This window comes from Pinus tabuliformis, chromosome X (genome assembly GCF_031772625.1).
Source record: "Pinus tabuliformis cultivar Carrire ecotype Pingquan chromosome X, CPIR1, whole genome shotgun sequence".
Classification (NCBI taxonomy): domain Eukaryota; kingdom Viridiplantae; phylum Streptophyta; class Pinopsida; order Pinales; family Pinaceae; genus Pinus; species Pinus tabuliformis.
Genome location: NC_142308.1, coordinates 1,012,613,586 through 1,012,630,651, shown reverse-complemented (window position 1 = coordinate 1,012,630,651; position 17,066 = coordinate 1,012,613,586). Strand labels below are relative to the sequence as shown.

The 17,066-nt window shown below is 38.4% G+C and overlaps 1 protein-coding gene across 4 annotated transcripts in view; it reads right to left on the bottom strand.

Annotated features, from left to right (window-relative positions):
* Positions 1-3,228: 3,228 nt before the first annotated feature.
* Positions 3,229-17,066, bottom strand: part of LOC149143188 (uncharacterized) — a 121,391-nt gene continuing 107,553 nt past the window's right edge. For all 4 annotated transcript variants that reach the window (XM_089447367.1, XM_089447370.1, XM_089447369.1 and 1 more), the window contains one exon: positions 3,229-3,266. In XM_089447367.1, the coding sequence (XP_089303493.1) occupies positions 3,244-3,266 (23 nt within the window). In that variant the 3' untranslated portion in view covers positions 3,229-3,243. The remainder of the gene's footprint in view (positions 3,267-17,066) is intronic.

Genomic DNA, 17,066 nt, shown 5'->3' with positions numbered 1-17,066 from the left:
CTTGATGTTCAGGGATGACTAATCTATCAGATCAGTGTTGTTGTTTTACTATTTTCTGGCAATGAAGTCTTCTTAGATCTGAAAGTAAAACTGAATGCATAAAGAATTTGTGTCTGATTGATTGATTGATTGAGTAAGAAGGGTGATCCTTGCTGCTATCTGTTTAGAACTCTGTAAATTGACAATAGATCTTCAGAATGTCATTGATTGGTACAGTTTGTGGTTCAGAGGTTTTATGATTCAGTATCTTTAGAGGTATACACAGGTTCAGCTAAAGGAAGTTGTATATACACGTAGGTTGGCTTCATTGAATGAGCGTATACAATCTGACACGTGATTTTTGAGGTTACAGTTGGTTCTGGATTTTGATGCAGTGTTTTGGGTTCAGATCTGTGTACTAGTTACAGTGATCTGTCTGTTCCAGTTGATTGGTTGAATTTGATTAAGTATTCAGTTGTGTCATAGGTTCAATGATTGTTTGATTTAGTATGTCAGAGGTTTCAATGATTGTTTGATTCAGTATGTCAGAGGTTTCAGTCATTGATTGATTCAGTATCTCAGAGGTTTCAGTCATTGATTGATTCAATTATGGTTGATTCAAAAATTGATGATTGAGTTTCAATGATTGGTTTTGATGGTTGTATAATAGTGGTGATTGATTTTGAGCTTCAATGTTACTAATGGGTCCAGTGTGAAAATTTGATGAAACGTGGCCTTCATATTGTAGTATTGTGTACCAGGAGTATCCAGTGTGAAAATTTATGAAACGTGGTCCCTGGAGGATACTGAGGGTTGGAGCCTTCAGTGAGGAAGTCAAAGCTTCCTTCCAGTAGTGGCTGGTGATTTGATCAGGGGGTTGGAGCTCCCTTCCAGTAGCAACTGGAGAACAAGTGAAGGTTGTAGCCTTCTGTAGGTCGGAGCCTACGTACTAGTAAACATATTGACTAGTACAAGAACTAGGGGGTTGTAGCTCCCTTCCAATAGAAGCTGGAGAACGAGAGAAGGTTGTAGCCTTCTGCAGGTGAGTGTTTACGTACTGGTATGAGCCTGCACCAGTACAAGATTATAAACAGACTATTCTTTATATTAAAAGAAGATAGAGACAATAACAACATGTGGATTTTCTTCCGCATTGGGTTTCCACCTTAAATCTTGGTGTTCATATGTGTTGCTTATGTGTGATGGTTTATTCTGTTATTACTCCACATGGTTACTGTTTAATGTTTAAATAAAGTATTGATGCACTGATTAAAGATCGACATATGATGAATTAACTGAATCAATAGATCACTAGATATGCGTTGGTTGTCTTAAGAACAGTTGTGTGCACATGCGAGTTTCCTTCATTGAAGTAGCGTATGTAACTCTGATTATGGAAATGAAAAAAATATTGATTTATAAACACTGATTCACCCCCCCTCTCAGTATTATTCCCAACAGTTTAATGTTGTTCACCTGTCACTGAACAACAACCTTTGAAGCACAATGGCCAGATTTATGGTTTTAATTGGGGGTGGTTGGCAGTGAATGACAATTCCTATCCATGATTAAGGCCTCTCTCACAGGTTCCCTTCAGAATGTGTCAACTCCCAACATGACATAATGGCTTAGCTTTTCAAGTATTATGATAGAAGAATGTAAGGAGATTCCTAATAATTAAGCAATCAGACAGACTTCTTAACAACTAGGGAAATTTGGATGCGTGTAGAAGATTTCTATAGCCCAAAAATATATATTCAAAGGAAACTGAAGGCCAAACTCAAAACAATTCTAAAACGAGTTATTTAGGGCAGATAGTCGAATAAGCTAATATCTTTTAAGGGCTATCATAAGGCATAAATCAAAAACCAGTCAAAGAGGAGTTATCTTGGACATATAGTCCAATAAGCTAATCTTTTTTCTAAAGGTCCTGATTTTACAGAGGATTTAAGAGAGATTAAGACTTAATCTACACTTACCCACACCTTCATATAAATGCTTTGAACATGTGTAGAAATAAGATATGAAACACTAGAAAACACAAAATTCAATCAAACTGGAGCCGGAAGGCTTTCATTAGAAATCCTATAATAGAAGCCATTACAAATTGAAGAACCTTGGCATCAAAATCCAACACATATTACTTCAATTGATGAAGTATTTATATAATTTTCTCACAAAATATCTTGATAAAAATATCAAGAGCTATTACAAATTTCTGAAAACTATAGTACAAAAATAAAACATAAATAAAGGTAACTAAAACTATTTGAAGAGTTCTAGTATTATCCTTGAGGATTTTTGTTGATAAAGAATAGAAATTCGAATTTGATTGCAACTCCTATTTGATGAGGTGGCCTCCAAGTCACTAACTGTCTTTGAGCTTTTTCCTCCTGAAATTATGAAAAATAGGGTCTTGTAATACATTTTTTTTTCTCTCAAACCATAATAGTGTTTGAAAGAGAGAGGTTTTTGTAAATTATGATGTTAATAACAAAAACCTCTTTTTGTTTTTAAAAATTCATTTTCACCTGCTCGGAAACCGCATTTTAAAACATTCGCTAAAAACAGGAAAATTCGGGAAAACATGCCTGCAAAGATTCATCCAAATATCCAAAACCATAACTTCTGCTACAAAAGTGAGAGAGGATTTTATAGATTAGAATCTGAGTAACAAAAACCTCCTCCAGTTCCCCAAGATTCATCTTTGTTTGGCCACAATATTCTCTGCAAAAAGGTGACTAAAACATGAAATTTCTAGAAAACATGCCTTCAAAGATGCATTTGCATCTCCAAAACCATAATAGTTGTTAGAAAAATGAGAGTGGTTTTTGTACATGAGGATGTTGGAAACAAAAACCTCTTTCTGTTTTTGAAAATTTGTTCTCAGTTGTTTGTAAACCATGTTTGAATTTAATTTATTACATCATTTAATCATGTTTAAATGCATGATTAATTAAATCAACCAGCTAATAAAACTTAAATTTACATTTTGAGGGCGCATTTACTCTTGCAGACCCATTTATTATTTCTAAACTATTAAAACCTATTATATCAGCAAATTTAAATTATTAAAACTAATCATGTTACAACATCGGCCCCAATGGGAACTGCTTCCCCTTGTGGGATGTAGAGAACTAGTAGACCAGTTGCCTTTAGTGTTGGGCATGGAGTCATGCCATAAAACCATCAACCACTGATTTTCCATCTTATATAGAAATATAACCAATCCCTATGGACAAGTGTTTTCATTTGAATACTCTGCTACCGCACACTACACCTTGCAACTGTAAAATGCAACCATATCCCTGCAAATTCAGATACTCTTTCATACTGAAATATGAAAACTGAAAATTTCTAGAGGCTGAAAATATAAGTTGATCTATCATATATTCTTCAAATCACACCACTCATAAATAACGAACATGCTGATCTACTGCATACTGAAACTCTGTTAAATTATGGTATGTTCTATGCTTAAAGCAATGTACTTCAAATCTTTTATTACCCACTTTTTCGCAATCACATAAACGTAAAGTACAGATAGAACATTAAACGATCGACAAAAAACAAGCTAAGACAAGAGACACAAGATGTGGCCGATAGCCAGGGACAAACCCCAATGCGGGGAAACCCTTTAATCAATTCTTCTTTAATCTTCAATAGTTCAGTAGAGAGAAATAATACAATTCAGAATTCTATAATTTTATAACAGCAGCAGCAAACCCTAAATCAACAAAGTCAAACTTAGTCAAAACAACCCTGGACTGAATTCTAGTCAACTTGAAGAACTCTGTCTTCAACAGCTATCTTCAGCAGCGCAAAACAGTGCACAATAATCAATCAAAAGTTCAACAATCTGCAGTCAGCCCTTCCCAGTCAACGCTGGTCAACTTTCTGGTCAATGTTGGTCAACACATCCCCTAAAAAGTCAGCGTAGGTCTTCCCTTGGTCAACGCTCCATAAAAAATCCTAGCATTTGGTCAACGCCGCCCTAGAAATGTCAACGCATCCCTAATTCGTCCTTCTTCTTGCACGTGTAAGAGAAGCTGCCCTAATTTGTCCTTCTTGCTTGCCCAATAAGATGAGGAGAGAGAAGATGAGTTGAGATGAGATGAGTTGATAATGTATCAACCTCACTTGTACTTATATGATTGGCTAGGCATGTGTGCCACACATTTCGTTGTTGGCCGACCTTGACAATTTGTCAAGTAAATACAAATAAATTCATATCTCCATAAATACTCGTCGGAATCAGATGATCTTTAGATCAATCCTACACCTCTCAACAAGAGAAATCTAGGAAAAATATCAGTGGCCATAAATAAGGTGACCCACATGGAGTTTGCCCCTAGTTTCCAATTTTAGCACTCCCTCTCAACTAAGGAGAACTCCATCTGCTAATTCGTCTGACCGTCGATCCAATCCCTGCCATAAAATACACTGCCTTGCACTACTTGGCTCTGCTCTACTTTGCTCTTCTCCGCTGAACTATGAAGAAGAATAAATGATCGAGGATGTATCATACCATCCTCCACTAACCTGAAGTCAGTCTTAGAGTGTGTCATACCACTCTCACTGATCCCAGAGCAATGGAGGTCATCCTAGCATAGGGAGTACGGTAGATACAATGATGCGTCCATCAATAGAACTACTAATGGTCCCTAACCCCATTTCTCTACTCATTGATCAGATGAGAGGTATTTCCCATGAGTCCCACACTACATGGGTGGGATGCCTCCACAAGAGAACTAATCATCCGGTCCACAGGAGAACGAATCATCCTGTCCAATAGTTGCCACGGGAGAACTAATCATCCTGGTCCACAGGAGAACTAATCATCTTGTCCCACAGTCGCCACGGGGTGTCACAGGCGAAGGTTGAACCTTTCACCCTGTACTTAGCGCACCACCAGGGGAGGGTGAGTCGCCCTATGGTTGCATGTTGCTCCAAGAAATACCCCACGCCCCCTGGAGCTCCCAGAGCTCAATGTATGCATCATACACAACCCTCATAAGAGGGTCTCTCAACGACACCAAGTCATTCTCGAAAAGTCAAGAATTTGACCTTTCCTAGGGGCTTCGTCAAAATGTCAGCGACCTGTTCATCTGTACTGATATGTTGGAGCCTTATTGCTCCCCACTGCACCATATCCCGGATATAGTGGTACCTGATATCAATATGCTTGGAGTGATCATGAAATACGAGATTCTCTGATAAACAAATCTCGCTTTGGTTGTCACATAGGATCATGGTAGTATCCAATGTAAATCCAAACAGCTCACTGAAGAGCTTCCGCAACTAGACCGCCTCACAAGAGGCCATACTAGCAGCAATGTACTCTACCTCGGCGGTGCTCAAAGCCACTGACTTCCACTTTTTGCTCATCCAGGATATCGAGGCAAATCCCAAAGAGAAAAAGCACCCGGAAGTGCTCTTTCGGTCCACCACACTACTTGCCCAATCAACATCAGTATATCCATGTAGTCGCACATTTCCGGCAGTGTATCTCAACCCATGAGTGATTGTGCCACGAAGATATCTCAACAGATTCTTGGCACCAATATAATGGGTGTGGTGAGGCTCAACCATATGTTGACTCAACGTGTTGACTGCAAAACATATATCCGGACAGTAGTTCACTAAGAACATCAATGCTCCGATGAGTTGACGATACTCGGTAACATTTTGTAAAACAGGTCCGGCAGCACCATGGCTTAACTTCTTGAAGTCAAGCTGCGTCGGGGTAGTAATGGGCTTGCATTCCACCATACCAAATCTCTCCAATATCTTCACCACATATTTTCCTTGAGATAGGAAAATCTCCCCTGGTTTCTGCCAGACTTCCAGTCCTAGGAAATAGTGCATCAGTCCTAGGTCCTTCATCTCGAACTTGGAAGCCAACTCCCTCTTACATTTGAGAATGAGAGGGTCTGCACCTATCAAAAAGAGGTCGTCAACATACAACACCAGTATGAGAGGTTTGTTATCTTCAACCTTAAAGTAAAGGTTAGGGTTGGCTTCACTCCTAGTGAATCCCAGCTTCATCAAGTATCTATCGGTCCTCTCATACCATGCTCAGGGTGCTTGCATCAGCCCATAGAGGGATTTCTTTAACCTACACACGTGAGATTCTCGGTCATGAATCTCAAATCCTTCTAGTTGTTCCACATAGACTTCCTCTTTGCTTGAACCATGCAAGAATGCAGTGTTGACATCCATTTGATGTAGGTTCCATCCTTACGAAGCAGCGAGGGCTATGATCGAGCAGATGGTGGTGTATCAGGCAACAAGGAAAAATATCTCATCATAGTATATACCTTCCTTCTGAGAGAAGCCACACGCGACAAAACGAACCTTATACTTTTCAGCGCTTCCATCAACTTCATGCTTTATCTTGTAAAGCCATTTCGAAGTGACGACGACTTTGTCCTGGGGTCTGGGGACCACATCCCGGACATCGTTTTTCATGATGGACTCATGTTCCTCAGTCATAGCATCCTTCCAGACTTGATGCTTGACAACTTCTGCAAATGATGAAGGCTCCTTTTGGATGATCGTGCTCATGATGGTCAAGTATCCCTGATACCTGGCCGACTTCTTACTTTCCCAGAAAGTCCCTCTAGGTGCAATGTGTCCTTCAGCATCATCAAGTATCCCCCTAAGCCATGAAGGCCTCTTCCTAGAAGAGGAAGGCTCTTGCGGAGGGGGATCAATAGGATACATAGGTTCTTCCACATCAGGCATCGTCTCATCTTCCTTTTCCTCCGGTTTCCTGGTGTCGGCTTCTTTAGATTCCCTTCGGGTAGGAAGATTGTCAACTCTGCTAAGAGCCATATCTTCATAAAAGGTAACATCATGGCTAATCTCGACTTCCCTATGACCAACCACATAGATTCTATAGCCCTTAGTATTTTCACTATAACCCACGAAGATTCCTTTCTTTCCAGATGCACCCAATTTATTCCTTTTCTATTTCGACACATGAAATTATACAGGACTTCCAAAAATTCTAAAATGAGATACGTCAGGTTTCTTACAAGTGAACATTTATTCGAGAGTCTTGGAACCCAATGCTTGATGAGGGCATTGGTTTTGCACATATACGGTGATATTCGCAGCTTCAGCCCATAGAAACTTCGGAAGTCTTTGATCATGGAGCATAGCACGAACAGCTTCCACAATCGTACGATTCTTCCTTTCCGCCACACCATTTTGCTCAGTTGTATATGGTGTTGTAGTCTCCCTCTTAATGCCAGCGTCTTTGCAAAAGTCATGGAACTCATTGGATTCATACTCAGTCCCATTATCAGTCCTTAAAATCTTGATTTTCTTTTCGGTTTGATTCTCGATCAAGGCTTTGAAGTGACGAAACCAAGAGAACACTTCATCCTTCTTTTTCAAGAAGTATATCCAAGTCTTACGAGAATAATCATCCGTAAAAGTGAGGTAATATAAATATCCTCCCAAAGAGTTCATAGGCATCATACCAGATATGTCTGAGTGAACCAACTACAATATATCAGAGGTCTTGCTTTGGCTTGAGGGGAATGGTCCCCTTTTAAGCTTTCCTTCAGCACATCCTGAACATACACCTTCTTGCTCTAATTTGAACTCGAGCATCCCGATCACCATTTTTCTCATATCGGGTAGAGCTTTATAATGAAGGTGAGCAAACCTTTGATGCCATAGTTCGAATTGAAAAGATATGTCACAAGACATGACACCCCACGGACTTCTTCTAACCTGATATAATGAATCAATTTAAAACCCAAGAGTGAAAGCATCTTTAAATTTATTTTTCCATACACGTACCTTGCCACCGATGAAGGCCACCTTGTAGCCTTTGTCTTCCATTGCCGAAATGAACACTAGGTTCTTTTTGAGATCAGATACATATAGGACTTCTTGTAAATGAATTGTATTTCCCTGATTCAATTGAAGAGTGACATTCCCTACGCCTTCCACGAGATATTTTGAGTTGTTCCCAAGAACAATTTCCAAGTTGGTCTCCTTCTCTATCAGATTAGAGAGAGCTTCTTTGTAACCAGTGAAGTGCCTTGAGGCGCCACTATCAATAAGCCAATTTCCCAGTGAGTCCGGGGGAGCAGTAGTAGAGGGGGCCGCTGGTAGATAATATTCATCTTGCTTATTGTTAAGAACATTAGATTCATACCTGGAGTTTCTTGCCTTCTTGAAGGGTTGACCTCTTCCTTGATTTCCCTCACTCCTTTTACCTCTGCCATTGGCCCTGCCATTCCTTTGATTGCCTTGAGAGTGATTTTGGCCACCGTCATGGTGTGAGTCCCTTTTATCAGGGCACTCCCTCGCATAGTGGCCCATTTTGTTGCAATCGTAACATTGTCCTTTTCTTCCACCTTTCAGTCTAGCCTTTCCTTTGGATTTAGCCCCAGAATGGTTTCTTCTTTTAGCATGAGAAGAAAGGTAGAGGGATTTCCTTTAAGTGCGGACATTTCTTGCTCTTCCATCCTTATTTCTTCTTCAATGCATCTTGCCATCAATTTCTCAAATCCAGGAATTACATTATTGTTGAGAAGAGTAGTCCTAAATATATACCATTCAAGTGGTGGCCCTCCTAGAGTTGTGATAGTCATTTCCCTGTCAATAACTACTTCCCCAATATATAGGAGATCATTCTTGATCTCAGTGATCCTCAAGAAATATGCTTGCATACTCTCATATTTGCCCTTCTTAATTTCCTTTAGCTTATTACTAAGAAACAAAACTTGACTTGCATCATTAACTTTGAATAAACTCACTCGTCTATCATAGATTTCCTTATAAGTGGTCAGCTTGGAAACATAGGCAACCAGGGGCTTGTCGATAGAGTCCTGGATGATCTTCTTTGCTTTAACTTCTCCCTTGGTCCACTTGTTCTTTGTAGCAGTGGATGCATTTGATGGAGGCTCAACAATTCTGCCTCTCACATGGTCCAACACTTCCTGCTCTTCTAATGTCAGATCGAGAGACATCTTCCATCCATGATAGTCAGACTTCTCACGAAGTTTGTCTTCAGTGGAGAAGTATGCTGAGGACCCCATGACTTCTTTAAGATTGCTTCAACAGCTTTCGATGATTTCTCTAGCTCTTGCTCTTGCTTGGGCTTTGTCTTCACCTCAGCTATGATACCATGTTAAATTATGGTATGTTCTACGCTTAGAGCAGTTTACTTCAAATTTTTATTAGCCAATGTTTAGCAATCACATAAACATAAAGTAAAGTGCCGATACAACATTAAACGATTGACAGAAAACAAGCCAAGGCAAGAGACACAAGATGTGGTGGCTAGCCAATGACAAACCCCAATGAGGGGAAACCCTTTAATCAATTCTTCTTTAATCTTCAATAGTTCAGTAGAGAGAAATAGTACAATTCAGAATTCTTTAATTTTATAACATCAACAGCAAACCCTAAATCAAAGAAGTCAAACTTGGTCAAAACAACCTCGGATTGACTTCTAGTCAACTTGAAGAACTCGGTCTTCAAAAACTATCTTCAGCAGCCCAAAACAATCCACAATAATCAGTCAAAAGTTCAACAATCTGCGATCAACCCAAACTAGTCAACACTGGTCAACTTTCAGGTCAACGCAACGCCTAAAAAGTCAGCACAAGTCTTCCCTTGGTCAACGCTCCATAAAGCAACCCAGCATTTGGTCAACGTGGCCTTAGAAATGTCAACGTTGCCCAGAAATTCAACGCTACCCTAAATGCTGCCCTAATTCAGTGAACGTTGCCCTAATTCATCCTTCTTCTTGCACGTGTGAGAGAATTTGCCATAATTCGTCCTTCTTGCTTGTCCAATAAGATGAGGAGAGAGAATATGAGTTGAGATGAGATGAGTTGATAATGAATCAACCTCACTTGTACTTATATGATTGGCTGGGCATGTCTGCCACACATTTAGTTGCTGGCGGACCTTGACAATTTGTCAAGTAAATACAAATAAATTCATCTCCATAAATACTTGTCAAAATCGAATGATCTTTAGATCAATCCTATACCTCTTGACAAGAGGAATCTAGGAAAAATATCAGTTGCCATAAATAAGGTGACCCACATGGAGTTTGGCCCTAGTTGCCAATTTTAACAAACTCATAATATCTATTCAATCCCCACGCCTCTATCTAACTGAATTGAAAAAATTTACACTGTTAGGTGTAATCTGCTTTCCAATGTAACCAAGTGCAGAGTGGATTTATTGACAAACCACGTTGCCAACAGCTAAAAATCTAAAGAATATATACAATATGAACATGAAATCCCATGGGAAACTTATACTCACATGTGTACTTTAAAAGTTGCATCCTCTGTAGACATTTTAGATTTCTAACCATGGTTGAGAGGGAGAGACATATACTGTTGATTGCAAGTATCAATGAACCTTGCATAGCAATAAAGGCAGCTGAAATTTCGAAACAATAGGATCGGTTACCCAGTGGAATCACCATATGACAAAGTGGAGTCGCCAGGTGAAAGCAATGCAACCAATAATAAATGCCTACTCCTTGTTCACCAGCAAGGAATAGATCTAATCTTTATCATTTCTGGGATAAAGATATCTTCATCACTACGTTCCCCAACAATGGTGCCAGATGTTGTACCTATTTCTCGTAGGTAGTCCTTGGCTGCAAAAACTACGCCAGGAAACCAACTCAACCAGCCTTTAGGTTCAAGCTGGCCCTTGAACCAGAGGGGGCTCCCTTAGTGGTTACGAGGCTTTGTTTAACGTTGTTCACCTGTCACTGAACAACAGCCTTTGAAGCACAATGGCCAGATTTATGGTTTTAATTGGGGGTGGTTGGCGATCAATGACAATCCCTATCCATGATTAAAGGCCTCTCTCACAGGGTCCCTTCAGAACATGTCAGCTTCCAGCCTGACAAAATGACTTAACTTTTCAAGGATTATGATAGAAGAATGTAAGGAGATTCCTAATAATTAAGCAATCAAACAGAGTTCTTAACAACTAGGAAAATTTGGATGTGTGTAGAATATTTCTACAACCCAACAAAATATATTCAAAGGAAACCGAAGGCCAAACTGAAAATAGTTCTACGAGGAGCTATTTCGGACAGATAGTCCATTAAGCTAATATCTTTTAATGGCTATCAGAAGGCATAAAGCAAAAACCAGTCAAAGAGGAGTTATCTTGGACAAATAGTCCAATAAGCTAATTTTTTTCTAAAAGTTATGATTTTACAAGGGATTTCAGAGAGATTAAGACTTAATCTACACTTACCCACATCTTCATATAAATGCTTTGAACATGTGTAGAAATAAGATATGAAACACTAGAAAACACAAAATTCTGTCAAACTGGAGCCAGAAAGCCTTCATTAGAAATTCTATAATATAAGCTATTACAAATTGAAGAGCCTTAGCATCAAAAGCCCACACATATTACTTCAATTGATGAAGTATTTATACAATTTCCTCACAAAATATCATGATAATGTTATCAAGAGTTATTACAAATATTTGAAAACTGTATTACAAAAATAAAACACAAATAAAGGTACCTAAAACTATTTGAAGAGTTCTAGTACTATCCTTGAAGATTTCTGTTGATAAAGAAGATAAATTCAAATTTGATTGCAACTCATATTTGATGTGGCCTCCAAGTCACTAACTGTCTATGAGCTTTTTCCTCCCAAAATTTTGAAAAATAGGGTCCTATAATACCTTTGTTTCTCCCAAACCATAATAGTTGTTAGAAAAATTAGAGATGTTTTTTGTAAATTATGATGTTAGCAACAAAAACCTCTTTCCATTTTTGAAAATTTGTTTCCACCTGCTCAAAAACCGCATTTTAAAACACTGACTAAAACCAAGAAAATTCGGGAAAACATCCCTGCAAAGATTCATCCAAATATCCAATACCATAACCTCTGTTACAAAACTGAGAGAGGTTTTTGTAGATTAGAATCTAAGAAACAGAAAACCTCAACCATAACAGCTGTTAGAAAAATGAGAGTGGTTTTTGTACATGAGGATGTTGGAAACGAAAACCTCTTTCTGTTTTTGAAAATTCGTTCTCAGTTGTTTGTAAACCATGTTTGAATTTAATTTATTACATCATTTAATCATGTTTAAATGCATGATTAATTAAATTAACCAGTTAATGGAACTTAATTTTACATTTTGAGGGCACATTTACTCTTGCAAACCCATTTATTATTTATAAACTACTAAAACTTATTATATCAGCAAATTTAAATTATCAAAACTAATCATGTTACAACAACTAATTTTGTAGATATCTCCCCAAGTTGACTTGTCATTGTCACAAGGAACGCTTCAATATCAACCTTAATGCATAGAGATGGTCACTCCTTTAAGTTCAAAGCAACAACATAAGGGTACAATCAATCTCCAAAATCCAACCCTGATGTTATGGATGGTTGTAAATTTATAGGAGAAGGATCGTAGTTTAGGATTAACCATTATGAGCTTGAAATCCACATATGATGGGAGGATAAGCTCAAGGGATAAGAGGTGAAATATCCAAAGTAGGATCAAATAAGACTCGAGTTTCTTATCCATGGTAAATAGTTAGAACAACCCTTGGAAGCTTCTAGGAGAGGAATCTTCAAAATTCTTTTTAATTTTCCTAAATTTCTAGAATCAACGCACCTACAGAAAAGAGCAACTAGTGTTGACCAACGCTGGAGCAGAAGGGAGCAACCAATGCTAAATGCAGGTGGCTAAAGGGATAGGATGCGCTGGGGCTAAAAACATTGATTTTGAGCAATTAATCCAAAAAACTCAGACTTTTTGGAAAGGTCATGCTTAAGGCTTTGTAAAGGGATGATGACAACATGTTCACGGTTGTTGATTGATCTAATTTGTAGGCCTATTGACCAGATGTGAAAAAATGGCCTATAACACCTGGATATGTATATTGGGTTGATGTTAACCATGTGTTTAGATTATTAATCATGGACTGAGATACACTACTGAAAATTTGATGGATAAGCCAATGTTCTCTGAGATTGAAAATGTTGTTGACAGGAAGCGCATGTTTGGGTGTTGTTTTTAGCTTGGGGTTTGCCATAATTTCCTGGATAAGCCAGAAACAAGAGTTTGTTGGTTTGAATACGATTGAGGCAAAGCAAATTGTTGTTGGCACGGCTAGCTACGAGGCAGTATGATTGAGAAATCTCTTTGGAGATTTGTTTAAGCATGTGTGGGTCATGACTGTGATATACTACAATAATATGAGTGAGCTCTGACTTTTAGAGAATCTCGTGTTTTGTGATTGGTCCAAGCATGTTGAGATTAGATATCACTATATCTATGATATGATGCAAAGGGAGCAGTGAGGCTCTGACATTGGTTTATTGAGGAATTGAAGTAGTGAGGCTTCAACAGAGCTAGTTGTTGACATTCTCACCAATATTTTGTCGAAAGGGAAGTTCTTTGTCTTCAGAGCGCAACTTGGACTAGTAGATGTGACCCTCTCGAGAAAGGATCATGGATAATCGAGAAAACTAAGTTATGCCTTTCCCCCTATTTGAGCTCCCAAGGAGAGGAATCAAGTCAAAGAGCTCATGGGGTTGAGAGAACTCTAGACAATAGGATGGTTGTGAATCTTACCATTCATGGTAAGTTGTACCTCGCCTATTATCACTATAGGGTGTATGTGATCTTTGACATTTATGGCAAGTTGGGTATCTCCCACTATATGGTATGGGACTTGATAGAGTATACCCCAGTATGCATCCTACCAACAAGTTGGGCTTGTTGGAATTGCCACCCATCTGGTCAATGGGTGAGGATGGTTGTGATCCTTACCTCTCATGGTAAGTGGTATCTCACTCAAGTGATGGGATGCATGTGTTATACCACTTTGATTCTTGAGGATCAATGTGGGAAGATCAGGGGACAATAGGATGGGTGTGATCCTTACCTCTCATGGCAAGTGGTATCTTTCCTATTGTCATTAGACAATAGGATAGTTGTGATCCTTGTCTGCTAAGTTATATCTCGCCTATTGTTGATTGATATATAGGGCGGTTGATTAATATCCCTTATTTTCCATGGATATAGGGTGGAAGCCAGAGCTCCCCTACGATGATTCTTCTTTTTTAGATAGAGACATTATTGTTCAATGGATGATCAAAGGGGAGACAAGTTGAGACAATATATGATGGATGTATTATTGATGCAGTGGAAATAAAGGTCATAAGATATGACTAGGAAACTAGTAGGGTTTAGAGGATCTAATCAATTTCCCCTATCGTTGATTGTTACTCTTCTTCTATGAGACAAGATGAGATGAGACGAGATGAGACATCATGCAACAATCATGTACATCTGAAATGAGACTTATGAAGCAAATGGAAATTCCTCTACACTGAGAGAGAGTTGAAATTTGGGTGGCTATGGGACAAATTTCCCCATTAGCCTTAAATGAAGCCCATCGTTCCCTAAAGAAATAATTTATAATTGGATTAAAGAAATATTAATGTTAAAGTGTAACAACTTTATTTAGACTAAGAATCATCAAACAATTTGCTAAATATATTTAATAAAGATTTATATAAATATAGAGGGAAAAATAATGAAAGGTCAAGTTGGCTTGATTGGAATGCCCTAGAAAAGGCTAATCGTTATACCTCAAAATTATATACACGAGATCTTTTCCAATTGTTCAATAACGCGTTTTGTACTCTTGAGTGAATAACAAGCACACACTATCTAAAGAATTTGGACCACATAAATTCATGTGGTTCGTATTATCAATCTGGAGTTCGCTTTTGCACTGGTTTGCATTATTGGTGATGATACGCATCTTTGAAGTTCACATTAACATATCCATGGCTCGCATTCTACAACATATCTCAATCATGTTTCCTGTGGCTCGTGCTAATATCTAAGGCTCGCTCTTATTTTCAGAGTGATACACTATCATTGTCTTTGGCCCAGTGATCACATTTAATGGCTCACATTTTCATATTGTGGCTCGCTTCACCATGGCTCGTTGTGGCTATGGCTCGTGTTTGTGGGCCACACTCGTTATAGTTCGCATTACAATTCTCTTCACAATGGCTTGGATCTCTTTCCTGTGGAACACATTACAAATTATCTGTGGCTTGTTATTATTGTGGCTCAATTGTTACTTCTATAGCTCACATTGTAACTAGGCATATGTTGGCATTCCTGTGGATCGTGTTTCATTCTCTATGGCTCGCATTTGGCCCATATTGCATTTGTGGTACACGTTATTATCTTTGTGACTCGAATTGCTATTTCAGTGTAACTCGCATTATTTTTCTATAGCTTGCATTTAATGGCTCGTATCATTCACTGTGGTTACGCATGTCAATTTTTGTGGATCAAATTCAGTATTAATGTTTATGACATGATCTTCACACAAAGATACCTTTGACAATAGTTTATGTTGGTTGTGATACATACGGTCGTGACAGATATAGACGGCACCAATAATCCATACTACCGTGACCTTGACTTGTAGATATCGCTGACTAGGACAGTGATCCTGTTGCACAATAATAACCTTAGTATTTGACTATAATAGTGACTTTGTTGCTTTGATGTATGGCATGATAGTATGACTGTGACAGTGGCATCTTGACGACAATGATAACAATATACAATACTCTCAATGATAGTAAACCTTGATGGTTGTAATCCTTGATGGCAGTATGGAAATGAATTTGATGGCAGTAACCCTAGATTTGGATGCAAATTTATTGTAGTGTCATGATGAATAATGTATAACAGCGACCTTGGTCACTGTGATGACAGTGACTCTGATGTATACCCTTGTTTATGGCAGTATGTGACAATGCCTCTATGTCAGTTGGGATAGTATATATGACAGTATGGCAAGTCTGTCTATGACCATGATTTACATTGTAGTGCTCTCATGTCTATGATGGATACAATGATCTTATACTTTACAAGGACAAATGTCAGTGATATGGTAGCAACTCCTTTGGACTCATTTGATTATCAGAGGTAAGACTGTCCGTTCAGTTCACAAACGAAGTTGTGCAGTGACTTGGATTAACCCTAGGAAGCCTGATATGATTAATGTATCTCATTATGGATGTACTTTGTATCTCAACTAAACAATTGATGAATATCTGGTTGGGTTTTCCCCCTTGTGGGGTTTTCCCTTGGTCCTTGACTTAAATATTGGTGTCTCTATAGCGTATGTCTTTTTTTGTTCCTTTCTGTTTCATTGCATTGTTGATATTTATTGTTCTCTCTACACAATTGCTAATGATGATATGATGTTATGGGGTGAATGTAATATAAATGATGAAAAAGATTGGAAATGCAATTATCCATAGTAGAGAACAATCTAGCCTAAAAGAAATTTAACAGGTTTTGTTTCAATTCTTTTTGTGAACGTTAGAAATTTAACAGGTTTTGTTTCAATTCTTTTTGTGAACGTTATATTTTTAAAGTACAATGCTCAATTCTTCCAAGAAGTCTCACCGCTGAGGGCAATGGTCCACATATTATTACTCTAAAGTACAATGCTCAATTCTTCCAAGTCTCACCGCTGAGGGCAATGGTCCACATATTATTACTCCAGTGTCTCTCGCCAAATGTACCTCCAAGAGATCAAAGTAAAAAGCAAGGCCAAGAAGAAATTATAATGTCAAAAGCTACTACAAAACGAAATCTCAAAATCCCATGCACGATGAGATTACCACTATACTACACACCATCTACCAAAAAAAGACATGGAAGATAAAGAAGGTGGATTGACAAATGGGAAAACCAAGGGATTGGAAAGACCCCACTAGACAAGGGTTCTGCCTTTACTGTTGCGTTGGGAGCCAAAAACGGCAGTAATATTAATTCCTTGCTGAACTGGTGCCTCTAATGGCATTACATCATCTATGGCAATTCGAATTCTCTTTTTCGGTGTTGCTTTCATCCTGATGTACTACATAAAACTTGTGAGGATCAGCATATGCCACCTGCCTATTCATATTATAAGATCATTGTAATTTTTCATAGACAACAAAATCATCTTTAGAACAAAATGAAAAGAGATAATGTCATACTGGAAGCTGATTTCTA